Source organism: Globicephala melas, chromosome 4 (assembly GCF_963455315.2).
Source record: "Globicephala melas chromosome 4, mGloMel1.2, whole genome shotgun sequence".
NCBI lineage: Eukaryota > Metazoa > Chordata > Mammalia > Artiodactyla > Delphinidae > Globicephala > Globicephala melas.
The window spans coordinates 82,007,670-82,026,864 of NC_083317.1; the positions used below are offsets into that span (position 1 = coordinate 82,007,670).

Sequence of the window (19,195 nt, forward strand, 5' to 3'; positions counted from 1 at the left end):
CAGGACCAGACGGCTTCACAGGTGAATTCCATCAAACATTTAGAGACAAGTTACCACACATCCTTCTCAAACTCCTCCAAAAATTGCGGAGGAAAGAACACTCTCAAACACCTTCTATGAGGCCACGATCACCCTGATACATAAACCAGACAATAAAAGAAAATTACAGACCAATATCACTGATGAATATAGATGCAAAAATCCTCAACAAAATACTAGCAAAGAGAATCCAACAACACATTAAAAGGATCATACACCATGATTAAGTGTGATTTATCCCAGGGATGCAAGCATTCTTCAATATATGCAAATCACTCAATGTGATACACCATAATAACAAATTGAAGAATAAAAACCGTATGATCATCTCAATAGATGCAGAAAAAGCTTTTGACAAAATTCAACACCCATTTATGATAAAAACTCTCCAGAAAGTGGGCATAGAGGGAATCTACCTCAACATAATAAAGGCCATATATGAGAAACCCACAGCAAACATCATTCTCAATGGTGAAAAACTGAAAGCATTTCTGCTAAGATCAGGAACAAAACAAGGATGTCCACTCTCGCAACTATTATTCAACATAGTTTTGGAAGTCCTAGCCATGGCAATCGGAGAAAAAAAGAAATAAAAGGAATACAAATCGGAAAAGAAGACAAACTGTCACTGTTTGCAGAGGACATGATACTATACATAGAGAATCCTAAAGATGCCAGCAGAAAACTACTAGAGCTAGTCAATGAATTTGGTAAAGTTGCAGGATACAAAATTGATGCACAGAAATCTCTTACATTCCTATACACTAATGATGAAAAATCTGAAAGAGAAGTTAAGGAAACACTCCCATTTAACACTGCAACAAAAAGGATAAAATACCTAGGAATAAACCTAACTAGGGAGATAAAAGACGTATATGCAGAAAACTATAAAACACTGATGAAAGAAATTAAAGATGATACCAACAGATGGAGAGATACCATGTTTTTGGATTGGAAGAATCAATATTGTGAAAATGACTATACTGTCCAAAGCAATGTACAGATTCAATGCAATCCCTATGAAATTACCAATGGTACTTTTTATGGAACTAGAACAAAAAATCTTAAAATTTGTATGGAGACACAAAAGACCCTGAATAGCCAAAGTAGTCTTGAGGGAAAAAATGGAGCGGGAGGATTCAGACTCCCTGACTTCAGACTATACTACAAAGCTAGAGTAATCAAGGCAATATGGTACTGGCACAAAAACAGAAATATAGATCAATGGAACAAGACAGAAAGCCCAGAGATAAACCCACGCACCTATGGTCAACTAATCTATGACAAAGGACGCAGGGATATACAATGGAGAAAAGACAGTCTCTTCAATAAGTGGCGCTGGGAAAACTGGACAGCTACATGTAAAAGAATGAAATTAGAACACTCCCTAACATCATACACAAAAATAAACTCAAAATGGATTCGAGACCTAAATGTAAGACCGGACACTATAAAACTCTTAGAGGAAAACATAGGAAGAACACTCTTTGACATAAATTACAGCAAGATCTTTTTTGATCCACCTCCTGGAGTAATGGAAATAAAAACAAAAATAAACAAATGGGATCTAATGAAACTTGAAAGCTTTTGCACAGCAAAGGAAACCATAAACAAGACGAAAAGGAGAACCCTCAGAATGGGAGAAAATATTTGCAAATGAAACAACGAACAAAGGATTAATCTCCAAAATATATAAACAGCTCATGCAGCTCAATAATAAAGAAACAAACAATCCAATCCAAAAATGGGCAGAAGAGCTAAAGAGACATTTCTCCAAAGAAGACATACAGATGGCCAAGAGGCATATGAAAAGCTGCTCAACATCACTAATTATTGGAGATTTGCAAATCAAAACTACAATGAGCTATCACCTCACACCAGTTAGAATGGGAATCATCAGAAAATCGACAAACAACAAATGCTGGAGACGGTGTGGAGAAAAGGGAACCCTCTTGCACTGTTGGTGGGAATGTAAATTGATACAGTCACTATGGAGAACAGTACGGAGGTTCCTTAAAAAACTAAAAATGGAATTACCATATGATCCAGCAATCCCACTAGTGGGTATATACCCAGAGAAAACCATAATTCAGAAAGACAAATGGACCCCAATGTTCATTGTAGCACTATTTACAATAGCCAGGTCATGGAAGCAACCTACATGCCCATCGACAGACAAATGGATAAAGAAGATGTGATACATGTATACAATGGAATATTAGCCATAAAAAGGAACGAAACTGGGGCATTTGTTGAGACGTGGATGGATATAGAGACTGTCATACAGTGTGAATTAAGTCAGATAGAGAAAAACAAATATCGTATATTAACACATGTATGTGGAACCTAGAAAAATGGTACAGATGAACTAGTTTGCAGGGCACAAGTTGAGACACAGATGTAGAGAACAAACTTATGGACACCAAGGTGGGAAAGCCGTGGGGGGGTGGGGATGGTGGTGTGATGAATTGGGTGATTGGAATTGACATGTATACACTGATGTGTATAAAGTTGATGACTAATAAGAACCTCCTGTATAAAAAAATAAAATAAAATTAAAAAAAAAGAAAAAGAATAAGGAAAGAACATAACAAGTACAGCCAGATCCATTACCATGTTAAACTTTACTTTACCTGAGCTCTTGGAAAACAGCACAGTTAAAAAAAATCTCCCACCCTGTTCTGGAAAACAGCTTACTGCAAAGAACCACGCCTCCCCATAAGACTCAGGGAAGACTCACCTAGCCCCCATGCTTACCTATGACAAGGCCAGACACAGACCTATCAAATTTCCATGCTTTGCCTGAAAAAAGATAAGCTGAGCTGCTTGTCCTCACTGATTGATTAGAATGAAATGCTTGCTAACTGATGACCAAATGTTACCTAAGCTTCTCTCCTTCTCTCAAGCCTCTGATCCACCCTCAGCCCAAGCCAGAATATAACCTCTCCATAATGATGTCTCCTGAGAATCAGCTGACATCAAGGAAAGACATTTCCTGATCACTGTCTGATTCTGCCATCTATTCCCCCATATCTGGTTCTTTCTAGCCTTGTTTACCTGCCCCTATAAAAGAAATTTCCTTTTTGCCTGATCTTTGAGACCCTTGCAGATCCTTTGGTCAAACTGTTCTCCCTATGGAATAGCCTCTTCCCCTCTATTGTACTAGCTCCCTCCCCTTATTGCAATAATTCTTTTGAATGAAGTCTTCTTCTTACCTAAGTCCAGATTTGTTTTTCTTTGATAGACAACATATTCTGTTAATTCAGACTGGGGGGTTAGGGTCTAACTAAAATCATTCAGCACATCAACAAACATGCCACTTGTTTAATACAACTGTAGACTCAGAAGATCTTAACCTTCAAAAAGATCTAAAAATCAACGAATCCAACCTCTCACCCATGGCAGGAATCCCTCTGCAGCAGCTCTGAGAGACAGACATCCTGCCACTCATGGCACGCCTCTGGTAATGGGTAGTGTTAGAAAATTCTCATACTAAGCCAACATCTCCATCTACATAGCAGTTACCCACAGGTACCAGTTCTGCCCTCTGAACTACAAAGAATGCCTCTACTTCCAAATCAGCACCCTTCAGATGTCTGAAGACAACTGCACCTCAGCTTCTTCACATCAGCATAAAGAGGCACCTGGCCTGCTGTGATATCCTACCATGCCTGTGCAAAAACAAAGATCAAATCATGTCCTCTGGTTTTTTCTTTGTTAAATCAATAGAGGCATGGAAATCACATCTGGATATAATGTGCATCTAAGTCCTACTAAGACAAATACTCTAAGGAAAGAGGCAGCATACAATCATCAAGGGCTACCACTTTGTTGTTCATGAGGAATTGCATCTTTGCAGGAGTTAAGAGAGAGTCTTAAAAAGGCAGATGACTCCCTGACTTCAGAGTATACTACAAAGTTTCAGTAATCAAAACAGTATGGTACTGGCACAAAAAGAGACACACAGATCAATGGAACAGAACAGAGAGCTCAGAAATAAACCCACACACTTATGGTCAATAATCTACAACAAAGGATGCAAGAATATACGCTGGAGAAAAGACAAAGTGGTGCTAGGAAAACTGGACAGCTACATGTAAAAGAATGAAATTAGAACATTCTCTAACACCATACACAAATTAAACTCAAAATGGATTAAAGACCTAAATGTAAGACCCCAAACCATAAAACTCCTAGAGGAAGACATAGGCAGAACACTCTCTGACATAAATTGTAGTAATATTTTTTTGGATCCATCTCCTAGAGTAATGGAAATAAAAGCAAAAATAAACAAATGGGACCTAATTAAACTTAAAGGCTTTTGCACAGTGAAGGAAACCGTCAACAAAATGAAAGACAATCTACTGAAGGGGAGAAAATATTTGCAAATGATATGACTGATAAAGGTTAATATCCAAAATAAATAAACAGCTCATATAACTCAACATCAAAAACAAACAACCCAATTAAAAAATGGTCAGAAGACCTGAATAGACATTTTTCCAAAGAGGAAATGCAGATGGCCAATAGGCACATGAAAAGATGCTCAACATTGCTAACTAACTATGAGGAAAATGCAAATCAAAACCACAATGAGATATCACCTCACACCTGTCAGAATGGCTATCATAAAAAAGAACACATAATAAATGTTGGTGAATATGTAGAGAAAAGGGAAACCTTGTACACTGTTGGTGGGAATGTAAATTGGTGCAGCCACTGTGGAAAACAGTATGGAGGTTTCTCATTAAAGTAAAAATAGAACTACCATATGACCCAGAAATTCCTCTCCTGAGTATATATCCAAAAAGCACCCCATAACACTAATTTGAAAAGATACATGCAACCCAATGTTCATAGTACTATAATTTACAGTTGCCAAGAAACAACTGGAAGCAACCTAAGTGTCCATCAACAGATGTATGGATAAAGAAGATGTATAAACATACAATGGAATACTATTCAGCCATAAAAAAGAATGAAAATTTGCTACTTCCAGCAACATGGATGGACTTGGAGGGTATTACACTAAGTGAAAGTAGTCAGACAGAGAAAGACAAATACTGTATGATATCACTTATATGTGGAATCTAAAAAACACAACAAACTAGTGAATATAACAAAAAAGAAACAGACTCACAGATATAGAGAACAAACTAGTGGTTACCACTGGGGAGAGGGAAAGGGGGAGAGGCAATGTAAGGGTAGGGAAAGTGGGAGGTACAAACTATTACATATAAGATAAGCTATAAGGATACATTGTACAACAGAGGGAATATAGCCAATATTTTATAATAACTATAAATGGAGTATAACCTTTAAAAATTGTGAATCACTATATTGTACACCTGTAACTTATATAATATTGTACATCAACTACACTTCAGTTAAATAAAAAAAGGCAACTGAATCTTTACTTAAGCCAACATCACACAACATCTAGAAAATGTTTCATCTATCTCTCAGTGCTTTCTCCTTTTGTGTTCCCTTGACTTTTGTGAAACTATCAACCAGCCATTCTTGGGCTGGTCAGTTGAGACACTGCAGCCAGCTTTTCCTGTTGCTATGGAAACAGTGGCTCTATGGGGCTTTTTCCCTAAAAAAAAAAAACAAACCCTCCCACTCCATAATTCAATAAAAATCATGAGCAAGTACAGTCAACTACATTCCTGACATGAGTGGCAAAACCGGGAACCAGCTACAAAAATTTTGCCTCACCAGAACACTTGGAAAAAAAGAATCAGCTCTAAATTCTGGTATTAAACTTGAATATTTGAGAAGCTATGCACCAATTTCTGGGAGGCTTGGCTATTCAGCCCACCAGTTCAGTCACCATTAACTTTTAAGTGTGCTGAGAGCAAGAACTTATATATATATATATATTTAGGATATAAAATACAGTTTATTGAGTGAACAGTTTAAATCAGAGAAATAACAGAATGCATGTATTCCCCATAACTCTTAGAACCTCACAATTTAGCTTGTGCATAGTTGACCTCTAAGTGCCTGGCCTATGTGCAGTAGAGAGGGGCCCTTTGCTACTGATAAAGCTGTACATATTTATAGTGTGTAGGTTAGGTAGGAATGATCTATGAAACTATGCAACACTGGAAGTTACCAAAATGAGGAAATAGTTTCACTAGAAACATGGAGCTCCCGGAGTCCAGGGGTCGATATCAGCCTCTTCTTCCAAGGAACTAACTTAGACTTACGGAGAAGTTCCTTGCTAAGCTACTACAAAGAATTTCCAAGAGCACTGGGAGATCTCACTGGTGGACAACTGGAAAAAAAATTTTTTTTCCATCTTCCATTTTTTTTTAAACATCTTTATTGGAGTATAATTGCTTTACAATGTTGTGTTAGTTTCTGCTCTATAACAAAATGAATCAGCTATACATATACATATATCCCCAAATCTCCTCCCTCTTGCAGCTCCCTCCCACCCTCCCTACCCCACCCCTCTAGGTGGTCACAAAGCACTGAGCTGATCTCCCTGTGCTATGCGGCTGCTCCCCACTAGCTATCTATTTTACATTTGGCAGTGTATATATGTCAATGCCATTCTCTCACTCCATCCCAGCTTACCCTTCCCCGACCCTGTGTCCTCAAGTCTGTTCTCTACATCTGCGTCTTTATTCCTGTCCTGCTCCTAGGTTCTTCAGAACCTTTTTTTTCTTTTTAGATTCCATATATATGTGTTAGGATATGGTATTTGTTTTTCTCTTTCTGACTTACTTCACTCTGTATGACAGACTCTAGGTCACTACAAATAAGTCAATTTCGTTTCTTTTTTTTTTTTTTTTTTTTTTTTGCGGTACGTGGGCCTCTCACTGTTGTGGCCTCTCCCATTGCGGAGCACAGGCTCCGGACATGCAGGCTCAGCAGCCATGGCTCACGGGCCCAGCCGCTCCGCGGCATGCGGGATCTTCCCGGACTGGGGCACGAACCCGTGTCCCCTGCATCGGCAGGCGGACTCTCAACCACTGCGCCACCAGGGAAGCCCAATTTCGTTTCTTTTTATGGCTGAGTAATATTCCATTGTATATATGTGCCACATCTTCTTTATCCATTTATCTGTTGATGGACGCTTAGGTTGTTTCCATGTCCTGGCTATTGTAAACAGTGCTGCAATGAACATTGTGGTACATGACTCTTTTTGAATTATCGTTTGCTCAGGGTATATGCCCAGTAGTGGGATTGCTGGGTCGTTCTACTTTTAGTTTTTTAAGGGACTTCCATACTGTTCTCCATAGTGGCTGTATCAGTTTACATTCCCACCAACAGTGCAAGAGGGTTCCTTTTTCTCCACACCTTCTCCAGCATTTATTGTTTGTAGACTTTTTGATGATGGCCATTCTGACTGGTGTGAGGTGATACCTCACTGTGGTTTTGATTTGCAAATCTCTAATGATTAGTGATGTTGAGCATCCTTTCATGTGTTTGTTGGCAGTCTATATGTCTTCTTTGGAGAAATGTCTATTTAGGTCTTCTGCCCATTTTTGGACTGGATTGTTTGTTTTTTTGATATTGAGCCGCATGAACTGTTTATATATTTTGGAGATTCATCCTTTGTCAGTTGCTTCATTTGCAAATATTTTCTCCCATTCTGAGGGTTGTCTTTTCATCTTGTTTATGGTTTCTTTTGCTGTGCAAAAGGTCTTAAGTTTCATTAGATCCCATTTGTTTATTTTTGTTTTCATTTCCACTTCTCTAGGAGGTGGGTCAAAAAGGATCTTGCTGTGATTTATGTCATAGAGTGTTCTGCCTATGTTTTCCTCTAAGAGTTTTACAGTGTCTGGTCTTACATTTAGGTCTTTAATCTATTTTGAGTTTATTTTTGTGTATGAGTTTGGGAGTGTTCTAATTTCATTCACTTACATGTAGCTGTCCAGTTTTCCCAGCACTACTTATTGAAGAGGCTGTCTTTTCTCCATTGTATATTCTTGCCTCCTTTATCAAAGATAAGGTGACCACAGGTGCATGGGTTTATCTCTGGGATTTCAATCCTGTTCCATTGATCTATATTTCTGTTTTTGTGCCAGTACCATACTGTCTTGATTACTGTAGCTTTGTAGTGTAGTCCAAAGTCAGGGAGCCTGATTGCTCCAATTCCATTTTTCTTTCTCAAGACTGCTTTGACTATTCGGGGTCTTTTGTGTTTCCATACAAATTGTGAAATTTTTTGGAAGAGCTTGAGAAGGATAGGTGTTAGGTCTTCTCTAAATGTTAGATAGCGTTCACCTGTGAAACCATCTTGTCCTGGCTTTTGTTTGTTGGAAGATTTTTAATCACAGTTTCAATTTCAGTGCTTGTGACTGGTCTGTTTATATTTTCTATTTCTTCCTGGTTCAGACTCGGAAGGTTGTACTTTGCTAAGAATTTGCCCATTTCTTCCATGTTGTCCATTTTATTGGCATATAGTTGCTTGTAGTAATCTCTCATGATCCTTTGTATTTCTGCAGTGTCAGTTGTTAGTTCTCCTCTTTCATTTCTAATTCTGTTGATTTGAATCTTCTCCCTTTTTTTCTTGATGAGTCTGGCTAATGGTTTATCAATTTTGTTTATCTTCTCAAAGAACCAGCTTCTAGTTTTATTGATCTTTGCTATCATTTCCTTCATTTCTCTTTCATTTATTTCTGATCTGATCTTTATGATTTCTTTCCTTCTGCTAACTTGGGTTTTTTTTTGTTGTTGTTCTTTCTCTAATTGTTTGCTCCATCTTGTTTAATCTTGTTTAATGTGTCATTTAAAGCTTGTGTTTCCTTATTTATTTTCATTTTTGATGATCTGTCCATTGGTGAAAGTGGGGTGTTAAAGTCCCCTACTATTATAGTGTTACTGTCGATTTCCCCTGTTATGGCTGTTAGCATTTGCCTGATGTACTGAGGTGCTCCTATGTTGGGTGCATAAACATTTACAATTGTTATATCTTTTTCTTGGATTGATCCTTTGATCATTATGTAGTGTCCTTCTTTGTCTCTTGTAATAGTCTTTATTTTAAAGTCTATTTTGTCTGATATGAGAATTGCTACTCCAGGTTTCTTTTGATTTCCATTTGCATGGAATATCTTTTTCCATCCCCTCACTTTCAGTCTGTATGTGTCCCTAGGTCTGAAGTGAGTCTCTTCTAGACAGCATATATATGGGTCTTGTTTTTGTATCCATTCAGCCAGTCTATGTCTTTTGGTTGGAGCATTTAATCCATTTACACTTAAGATAATTATTGATATTTATGTTCCTATTACCATTTTCTTCATTGTTTTGGGTTTGTTTTTGTAGGTCTTTTCCTTCTGCAAGAACTATTTTTCACTGACCTTTGTTCCTCCAAGTCCTGGCACCTTAGAGGCTTGTTGAATATTTACTGAATTACCCAGAACTATTAGAAAGGCTTCCCACTATGCCACTCCCAGTACCTTCTCCCTAACTGGAAGAAGTCATTTTGAGAAGAACATTAACTGTACCCCTTATAGTGGATTCTACCAGCCAGAACACCCGGCCCCTCAGGCTTCCACAAACACAACAGCAGAGAAGGTTCATCTAAAACAGGGGATGGCTCAGAGTGTAACCATGCTTTTGTGATCAAGAATAAGACAAAACTGCTTTCTCTGATTATTATGCATGTAACAATGCCAACTTTGCCACACAAGTTCCTGGTTGGTGTTTCTACAGTAGTCAAGAAGTGCTGCATCATAGCGAGACGTTTTTGATGCTGCCTTCAACTAACCCTCTAAACTCCTTTAATCCACCTCAAACACTTCAGCACCTCCTATTTGGATCTATGCTAGGGAGTTTAGTGCAATGGACTTTAGGACAATTTCTATCTAAGGAAAATGCTTCTAATTTCTAGTTATCTATGATCAAACACTGAAGAAGTCCTAGGGAAGCATATGTGTCTTCCTACTTTTTTATTGAAGTTATCAGTTAGAGCCCATTAAGAAGAAATTTTATATACAAAAGATAAATATGATATACAAATTTTAAATGCTATAGATATATTATTATGTATGATAAGTATTTCTAATCCAGAGCTTTCTGAAAGAATATCACAAATACAAAATGCTCATGGAGTCTGCCAGGCCCTGACATGGTAGCAGAATAGGAGAGTGACTTCTACATGAGCCGCATATCCCGAGCTAGCAGGACCTACAGAACATGGCTCCTGACTCGTCGGCACTTGAGCAGAGCTCAAGTAGAGAAAGAACAACAATTAGAGAGCTCTTTGCAGGGCCAATATGCAGTAGAGTCACTGAACACTGTCTTCAGTTATTGGTCAACAGAGAATCTTTGGCTTAAATCAAGAACACTGCTGCTCTTTTGTGTTTCTTACACATGTCACTTTGGCAGTCACACTGTTCAACAGACACTCTTGGTGCTCCCATCTGTCAGTGCAACTTTGGGAAGAGGGACTGTAGCTCCAGGATTAGAGAATTACAGGAGCTCCAGGATGACAACCAGAATATATATGTAGATGCATATATATTTGCACACACAAACACATACACACAAATATACATATCCAACTAGGGAAGTAACAATGAGGTGCTGAGCTTCACACTGGTCTCACTTGGAGTATTGCTGATAGAGCTTAAACAGTAAGGAACTGACCATGCTGGGAGTACAAGCCCAGAACAGCAATGGTGCTTCATTTGTTCTTTCTCCAGTTATTCAGCAGAAACTTCTTTTTTCTCCTCACTTCCCATAAACAACTACGAAGTCCTACGGAATCTCTTCCATGTCTCTCTCATTCATGCAACAAGTACTGAATGACTGCATACTTTGTTCTACACTTAGATAGACAACAGGAAACAGAACTGCTACGGGCCCTGCCCTTATGAGGCAGAGAGTCTAATGGGGGACACATATAAGCAAAGAGGCAATTTCAACACAGCCAGATAAGTATGTTTGTAAGGACTAGTTCAGGGTACTCTGAGAGCTCAAAAAGGGAAGGACACCTACCTCACGGTGTCAAAAAGGTTTGTGGGGAGAATACAAAGGCTAAGACTTGAATCTATCTCACCTCCTCATTCTATTAACATAGCATAGGCTTAGGATCTTTTTTCTTTTAATTGGTCTTTCTGCCTCATGTTTGATGGAAACACTTATCCTTGAGATAAAAAGCAAACTTCACAGACTGGGGCTCTGTGATCTGGACTCCCGTTTACTTCACCAGGCTTCTGCAAGATCCCATACTTAAGACAAACAAACTGCCTCCATTTCCTAGCTCACCCATGTCTGCCTGGAATACCTTTTGCCTTGTGTTTCCAGGCTAGATCAAGCTTTACCTCTACTGGGAAGCCTTCCTTGACCTCTTAGTTTGGGAGAGGCACCTGTTATGATATATATTTTAAAGTTATTCTACACACCATAAACAGTGCAATGTTAAGTATGTGCTATTAAGTTTAGGCTTCAGTCAGGGGTGGTCAGTGGCTCTAAACAAGAATCCACATTTCAGAAACCGCAACTCACATGAACTTCCAAAGGCAGCTCCTAAAAGCTGTTCATCTATTGACCAACACCTAAGACTTTGCTCATTAGCTCAAGAGACAGCAGAAAAATTTTCCATTGGTGAAATCAATGTCTTATTAATAAGAATGGTAAATATTAGAAATGGACCCTCATTGCTAAAATAAAAGGTATTCATGATATGTCGACTGGATAAAATGTTTTTGTGATCTTAATTTAATAAATGTCTAAGTATGGTAGGATTTGCTTTCATTACAATCTAGTCACAAAGTTGTAGGGGAGCAGCTAACCATTTCTCAAGTTTCTTCACTGGACTCTTTACCATAAAGAATGTAAAAGTTGTACTAACGGATCTTAGTCATTTCAAAACCGGGCCTCTCCTGCACACTCTTGCAGCACCCTGTGCACCCTGCATGGCACGTGTCAAGTAGTCTGGTAACTGTCAGTGCAACCTGTCTACCTTTCCAATTAAATGCTGAGGTCCTTGAGAACAGGGATTGTATTTTTAATCTCTGTAGTCTGCTTCTTAGCTCACTATCTAGTATAAAGAAATACTTGCTGAATGGACAATAGTATATAAGTAGCATAATAAAGGACAGATGAAAGGACATCTGACTAGGAGTTGGGAGACTTGTGTTTTAATACTAGTTTCAGTAACAGCTGAGTACTTGTGTTACAATTTACTGAGTACTTAATATGTGTCAAACACAGCGTCAGGCACTTAAATTGTTTCTCATTTAATCTTTAGGGCAATTCTGAGAGGAGCATCATCACTTTACAGAGGAGGCTGACTTACTCAAGGTTATTCAGATAAAGTAGATGAGTCAATCACTGAATCCAAAGCACGTGTTTTTAACCTCTATGGTAGAAGTGTGTCCCATGGAACATTTGAGAGAGGTAAAAAATTTCCCTCTGGATTCCAGTTTCCTCCTTTGCTTACTGAGTGCGACTAAGTGGCTGACACCCTTTCCAGCTCCTCATGTTACGGTGTGATGGTTCTGAGCGGCAACAATCACCACTGTGGTCTCGCCTGCCCTTGCTGTCTTGACAAGAGTGAAAGAGGGTTTCACGTGCAGCACGTTATAAGGCTTTTCAGACAACATATTTCGTTTCTATTCTTTTTTTCCTTTGAAAAGGGGATTCTGAAGGCAGAGAAAAGGCATCCATTTTTGGCACACCGCTTTGAAGCTAGAACCTGCTGTTAGTCAACAGAGCCAGCAAGGTGTTATTTTTGTTCTACAATCCTTCCCCGACACGGATGCTGGCTGAAATCATAAAAAAGAGCAAGGAAAGCACACCTACAACCAGGGACAAGTCAACTATCAGAGAAATAAAAATGGTAAGAGAAAACATAGCAAAAATGTCAATCTGTTTGCTATATTTCAACTGCACTGTTGCAGTTGGATAAAGAAAAGGATTTTAGTGGTTCTTTTGACATCATCTGAGAATTACTTCAAAGACAAACAACCTATCTGTGCCACAGAGTTCACATTCAAGGGTTGAAATGGCCTAGATAAGAGTTCTATCACACAAGTATTTATTGAGGTCTCACTTAGCTGGTATGTGCTGAAATGTTAATACCTAGGACCAGTTTTCTTTAGGAACAGCTATCTGGAGGGAAAGTACATTGTTAAGAAAAACTATGTACCTTTCATCCTTAAAATATCTTTCATCTGCTACCACTCACTGATACCAGGATGCCCATCTGGTAGAGAGGGTGGGAATTCTAGAACAATGGAAGTCCCTAGTTGTCAAGAGACTGATGCTAGACCCAAACCCCCATTTGGCTTCTCTGGAAGAGCCAACAAGTCCTGGTGACACCTCTTTAAGGCATCCAATCAGAAAGAAACTTTGATGCATTAAAATGATTTAAAATCACTCATTTTGAGAACATGGTTCAACAGAGGAGAATAAATACACAGAAGGAGGAAGTCGGCTTTTTGCCGTTAAAACTCACTCACCTTCTTAACAGCAGGATCCCCTTTGGATGGATGACAGGATGGGGACATTTTTACCTAAAAAAAAAAAAAAAAAAAAAAAAAAAGCAAACCTTTTGATATCTTCTTAGTTACAGTCTAGCTTTATTTGACCCATACTTAAAATAATTCAACTAGAACTCATGTAACTGAGATAAAACAGACATTTTCAGGGGAACAATGAATAGATTTTTTGTTAAGTCCCTTTGAAGTTTCTCTGGAGATCAAAAAGTCAGTAGTTAGCCAAGATAAAAATGTGATTAGGGTAAGAAAAGTAGAAAAGATGGTCCAAATTGGTTTTAGCCAAGTGGTGAGGAACCTAACAGACACAGATCTCTGTGGACAATGGAAATCAACTGACGTGATATGTAGTAGCACGTCTTGCAGAGACTAACTCTGAGTATCCCTTCTGATCTAATATCCCTTTTAAGCAAAACATGCACAAGTGTTTGATAATAATAGAAGGATTTAGAAAAAGTATCAGCCAAGCCATAATAAAAGGATGTTTAGTCCTAAGAAGAGAAGACTGATGATATAGTAAGATCTTCAAATATAGGAAAGGTTGAAAGAGACTGTCAGATAAAGAGACTGTCAGATAAAGAGCAAGACCCAACTACATGCTGCCTGCAGGAAACATACTTTAAATATAAAGGCACAAATAGATTAAAAGCAAAAAGATTGGAAAAATATACCATGATAGTACTAGATTTCAGAGCAAAGACTATTGCCAGGGATATATTATTGCATAACGATAAAGGAATCAATTCATCAGGAGGACGTAACAATCCTAAATGTCTACACATCTAATAGCTTAAACCTAAGTGTCCACCAACAGAGGAATGGATAAACAAGATGTGATACATATATTACTCAGCCATAAAAAGGAACGAAACTGTGCCATTTGCAGAGACGTGGATGGACCTAGAGACTGTCATACAGAGTGAAGTAAGTCAGAAAGAGAAAAACAAATACCGTATAAGATCGCTCATATGTGGAATCTAGAAAATGGTACAGGTGAAGTTATTTGCAAAGCAGAAATAGAGACACAGATGTAGAGAACAAACTTACGGATGCCAAGGGGAGAAGGAGGGAGTGGGATGAATTGGGAGATTGGGATTGACATATATACACTACTATGTATAAAACAGATTAACGAATGAGAACCTACTGTATAGTACAGGGAACTCTACTCAATTATCTGTGGTGAACTAAATGGGAAGGAAATCCAAAAAGGAGGGGATATATGTATACATATAACTGATTCACTTTGATGTACAGAAGAAACTAACACAACATTGTAAAGCAACTATACGCCAATAAATAGTAATTTTAAAAAGTACATAAAATAAAAACTGATAGAAATGCAAGGAGAAATAGATTTTACAGTCAGAGATTTCCATCTCTCTCTCAATAAATGAGAGAACAAATATGAAGATTAGGAAGGATATACTCAATTTAAAAAATGGGCAAAATATCTGAACAGACATTTTTCCAAAGAAGATATACAAAAGAATAACAGGTACATGAAAAGATGCTCAACATCACTTATCAGGGAAAGGCAAATCACAACTACAATGAGGTATCACCTCACACCAGTTAGGATGGCTTTTATAAAAAAAAAGACAAGAGATAACAAACGTTGGTGAGGATGTAGAGAAAGGGAAACCTTACACATTGTTGGTGGGAATGTAGATGGGTACAGTATGGCGGTTCCTCAAAAAATTTAAAAACTTAACTACCATATCATCCAGCAATCCCACAGCTGGGTATATACCAGAAGGAATTGAAATCAGTATCTTGAAGAGATATCTGCCCACCAGTGTTCAGAGCAGCATTATTTACAATAGCCAAGATATGGAAACGACCTAAGCATCCATCAGAAGTTGAACAGATAAAGAAGATGTGATAATATATACACAGACACACAGACACACACACACACACAGAAATATTATTCAGCCATAAAAGAAGGAAATCTTGCCATATGCAACAACACGGATGGACCTTGAGGGCATCCTCAAGGATGCTAAGTGAGAGAAATCAGACAGAGAAGGACAAATGCTGTATGACAGCACTCATATGTGGAATTTAGAAAAACTGAACTCATAAAAACAGAGTAGAATGGTGGTTACCAGGGGCTGCGAGGTGGGGGTAGTTGGGGGGATGCTGTTTCAGAGTATAACATTTCAACTAGTAGAGAAATAAGTTCTGAAGATGTAAGGCACAAGATAGTGATCATAGTTAACAATATTGTATCATAAACTTCAAAGTTGCTAAGAGACTAGATCTTCACTGTTCTCTACCCAAAAAAAGAAATGATAATTATTGACATGATAAAGGTGTTAGCTAAGGTTATCGTGGTAATCATACTGCAATACATAAATGTATCAAACCAACACATAGAACACCTCAAACTACACAATATCATATATCAATTACATCTCAATTTAAAAACTAAAAAAGGAAGGATATAGAATAGGGACATTGACAGAACCCTCCACCCAACAAAGGCAGAATACATACATATTCTTTTCAAGTACAGGTATACCTCAGAGATATTACAAATTCAGTTCTAGACCACTGCATTAAAGTGAATACTGCAATAAAGCAAGTCACACAAACTTTCTGGTTTCCCGATGTATATAAAAGTTGTTTACAGGGCTTCCCTGGTGGCGCAGTGGTTGAGAGTCCGCCTACCGATGCAGGGGACGCGGGTTCGTGCCCCGGTCCAGGAGGGATCCCACATGCCGCGGAGCGGCTGGGCCCATGGGCCGTGGCCGCTGGGCCTGCGCGTCTGGAGCCTGTGCTCTGCGGCGGGAGAGGCCACAGCGGTGAGAGGCCCGCGTACCGCAAAAAAAAAAAAAAAATGTTGTTTACACTATACTGTAGTCTATTAAAGAGTATTGTGTCTAAAGAAACAATGTACACACCTTAATTAAAAAATACATTATTGCTATAAAGTACTAACCATCATGTAAGCCTTCAGCAAGTCATAATTTTTTTTTTTTCGGTATGCGGGCCTCTCACCATTGTGGCCTCTCCTGTTGCGGAGCACAGGCTCCGGACACGCAGGCTCAGCAGCCATGGCTCACAGGCCCAGCCGCTCCGTGGCATGTGGGATCTTCCCGGACCGGGGCACAAATCCATGTCCCCTGCATCGGCAGGCGGACTCCCAACCACTGCGCCACCAGGGAAGCCCCTAGTCATAATTTTTTGGCTGGTGGAGGGTCTTGCCTCCATGGTGATGGCCGCTGACTGATCAGGTGGTGGCTGCTGAAGGCTGGGGTGGCCATGGCAGTTTCTTAAAATTAGGCAACGATGAAGTTTGCCACATGGACTGACCCTTCCTTTCACGAGCGATTTCTCTGTAACACGCAATGCTGTTTGACAGCATTTACAGTAAAGCTTCTTTCAAAATTGGAGTCAATCCCCTCAAACCTTGCTGCTGCTTTATATGTTTATGTAATATAAATCCTTTGTTGTCATTTCAACAATCTTCACAGCATTTCATCAGGAGTAGATTCCAACTCAAGAAACCACTTTTTGTTCATTCATAAGAAGCAACTCCTCATCTGTTCAAGTTTTATCATGAGATTGCAGCAACTCAGTCACATCTTCAGGCTTCACTTCTACTTCTCTTGCTATTTCCACCACGTCTGCAGTTACTTCCTCCACTGAAGTCTTGAACCCCTCCAAGTTATCCATGAGGGCTGGAATCAACTTCTTCCCAACTCCAGTTAATGTTGATATTTTAACCTCTTCCCATAAATCACCAATGTTCTTAATGGCATCTAGAATGGTGCATCCTTTCCAGAATGTTTTCAATTGACTTTTCTTAGATCCATCAGTGGAATCACTATCTTTGGCGGCAATAGCCTTATGAAATGTATTTCTTGCATAATGAGACTTAAAAGTCAAAATTACTCCTTGATCCATGGGCTGCAGAATGGATATTGTATTAGCAGGCATGAAAACAACATTCATCTTGTTGTACAGCTCCATCAGAGTCCTTAGGTGACCAGGTGCATTGTCAGTGAGCAGTAATATTTTTCAAAGGAAACTTTTTCTGAGCAGTATGTCTCAACAATGGGCTTAAAATATTCAGTGAACCATGTTGTAAGCAGATGTGCTGCCATCCAGGATTTGTTCCATTTACAGAACACAGGCAGAGCAGATTTAGCATCATTCTTAAGGGCCCCAGGATTTTTGGAATGGTAAATGAGCATTGGCTTCATCTTAAAGTCACCAGCTGCATTAGACCCTAACAAGAGAGTCAGCCTGTCCTTTGAAGCTAGGCACTGACTTCTCCTTTCTAGCTATGAAAGTCCTAGAAGGCAAGTCATCTTCTTCTAATATTAAAGCTGTTTTTGTCTATGTTGAAAAATTATCTCAGTTAGATCTTCTGAATAACTTGCTGCTGCTTCTACACCAGCACTTTCTGCTTCACCTTACACTCTTACATTATGGCTTCTTTCCTTACACTTCATGAACCAGCCTCTGCTAAGTTCAAACTTTTCTACTTCAGGTTCCTCACCTCTCTCAGCCTTCACAGAATTGAAGACAACTAGGACCTTGCTCTGGATTAAGCTTTGGCTTAAGGGAATTTTATGGCTGATTTGATCTTCTATCCAGACCACTAAAACTTTCTCCACATGAACCATAAGGCTATTTTGCTTTCTTATCATTTGTATGTTCACTGAAGTAGCGCTTTTAATTTCCTTTAAGAACTATTACTTTTCATTCACAACCTGGATAACTGTTTGGCACAAGAGGCCTAGCTTCTGACCTATCTTGGCTTTTGACAAGACTTTCTCACTAAGTTTAATCATTTCTAGCTTCTGATTTAAAGTGAGAGATGTGTGACTCTTCCTTTCACTTGAACACTTAGAGGCCACTGTAAGGTTATCAACTGGCCTAACTTCAAAATTATTGTTGCTCAGGGTATAAGGAGGCCCAAGGAGAGGGAAAGAGACAGGGGAACAGCTAGTAGGTGGAACAGTCAGAACACACACATTTATAGAGTAAGTTTGCCATCTTACGTGAGTGCAGTTTGTGGCACCCAAAACAATTACAATAGTAACATCAAAGATCACTGATCACAGATCACCATGTAAATAATAATAAAAAGTTTGAAATACTGCGAGAATAACCGAAATGTGGCACAGAGATGCAAAATAAGCAAATGCTGTTGGAAAAATGGTGCCAAAAGACTTGCTTGATGCAAGGTTGCCACAAACCTTCAATTTGTAAAAAAAAAAAATGCAATATCTGAAAAGTGCAATAAAGCACAATTAAATGAGGTATGCCTGGACCATTTACCAACATATATTATCTTCTGTCAATAACAATTTTCAATTAATTTTGAAGAATTCAAGTCACACAAAGAATGTTCTCTGACTATAATAGAAATAAATTAGATATCAATAACAGAAAGATTTCTGGAAAAATTCTCAAATATTTAGGAACTTACACACTTCGAAATAACACTTGGATCAAAGAAGAAATCAAAAGGAAATTGATCCTTTTTAAAAACACCCATAGGGCTTCCCTGGTGGCGCAGTGGTTGGGAGTCTGCCTGCCGATGCAGGGGACACGGGTTCATGCCCCGTTCCAGGAAGATCCCACATGCAGCTGAGCGGCTGGGCCCGTGGGCCATGGCTGCTGAGCCTGCGTGTCCGGAGCCTGTGCTCCACAGCAGGAGAGGTCGCAACAGTGAG

At 38.9% G+C, this 19,195-nt stretch overlaps 1 protein-coding gene across 5 annotated transcripts in view; it reads right to left on the reverse strand.

Moving 5' to 3' along the window:
• VPS8 (VPS8 subunit of CORVET complex) overlaps nt 1–19,195 on the reverse strand; it is a 391,603-nt gene that overhangs the window by 43,526 nt on the left and 328,882 nt on the right. For 4 of the 5 annotated variants that reach the window (XM_060298321.2, XM_060298320.1, XM_030861612.2 and 1 more), the window contains one exon: nt 13,464–13,517. The exons of the other annotated variant lie outside the window; for it this stretch is intronic. In XM_060298321.2, coding sequence (XP_060154304.1) covers nt 13,464–13,517 — 54 coding nt within the window. The remainder of the gene's footprint in view (nt 1–13,463; nt 13,518–19,195) is intronic. 5 annotated transcript variants of the gene reach the window in all.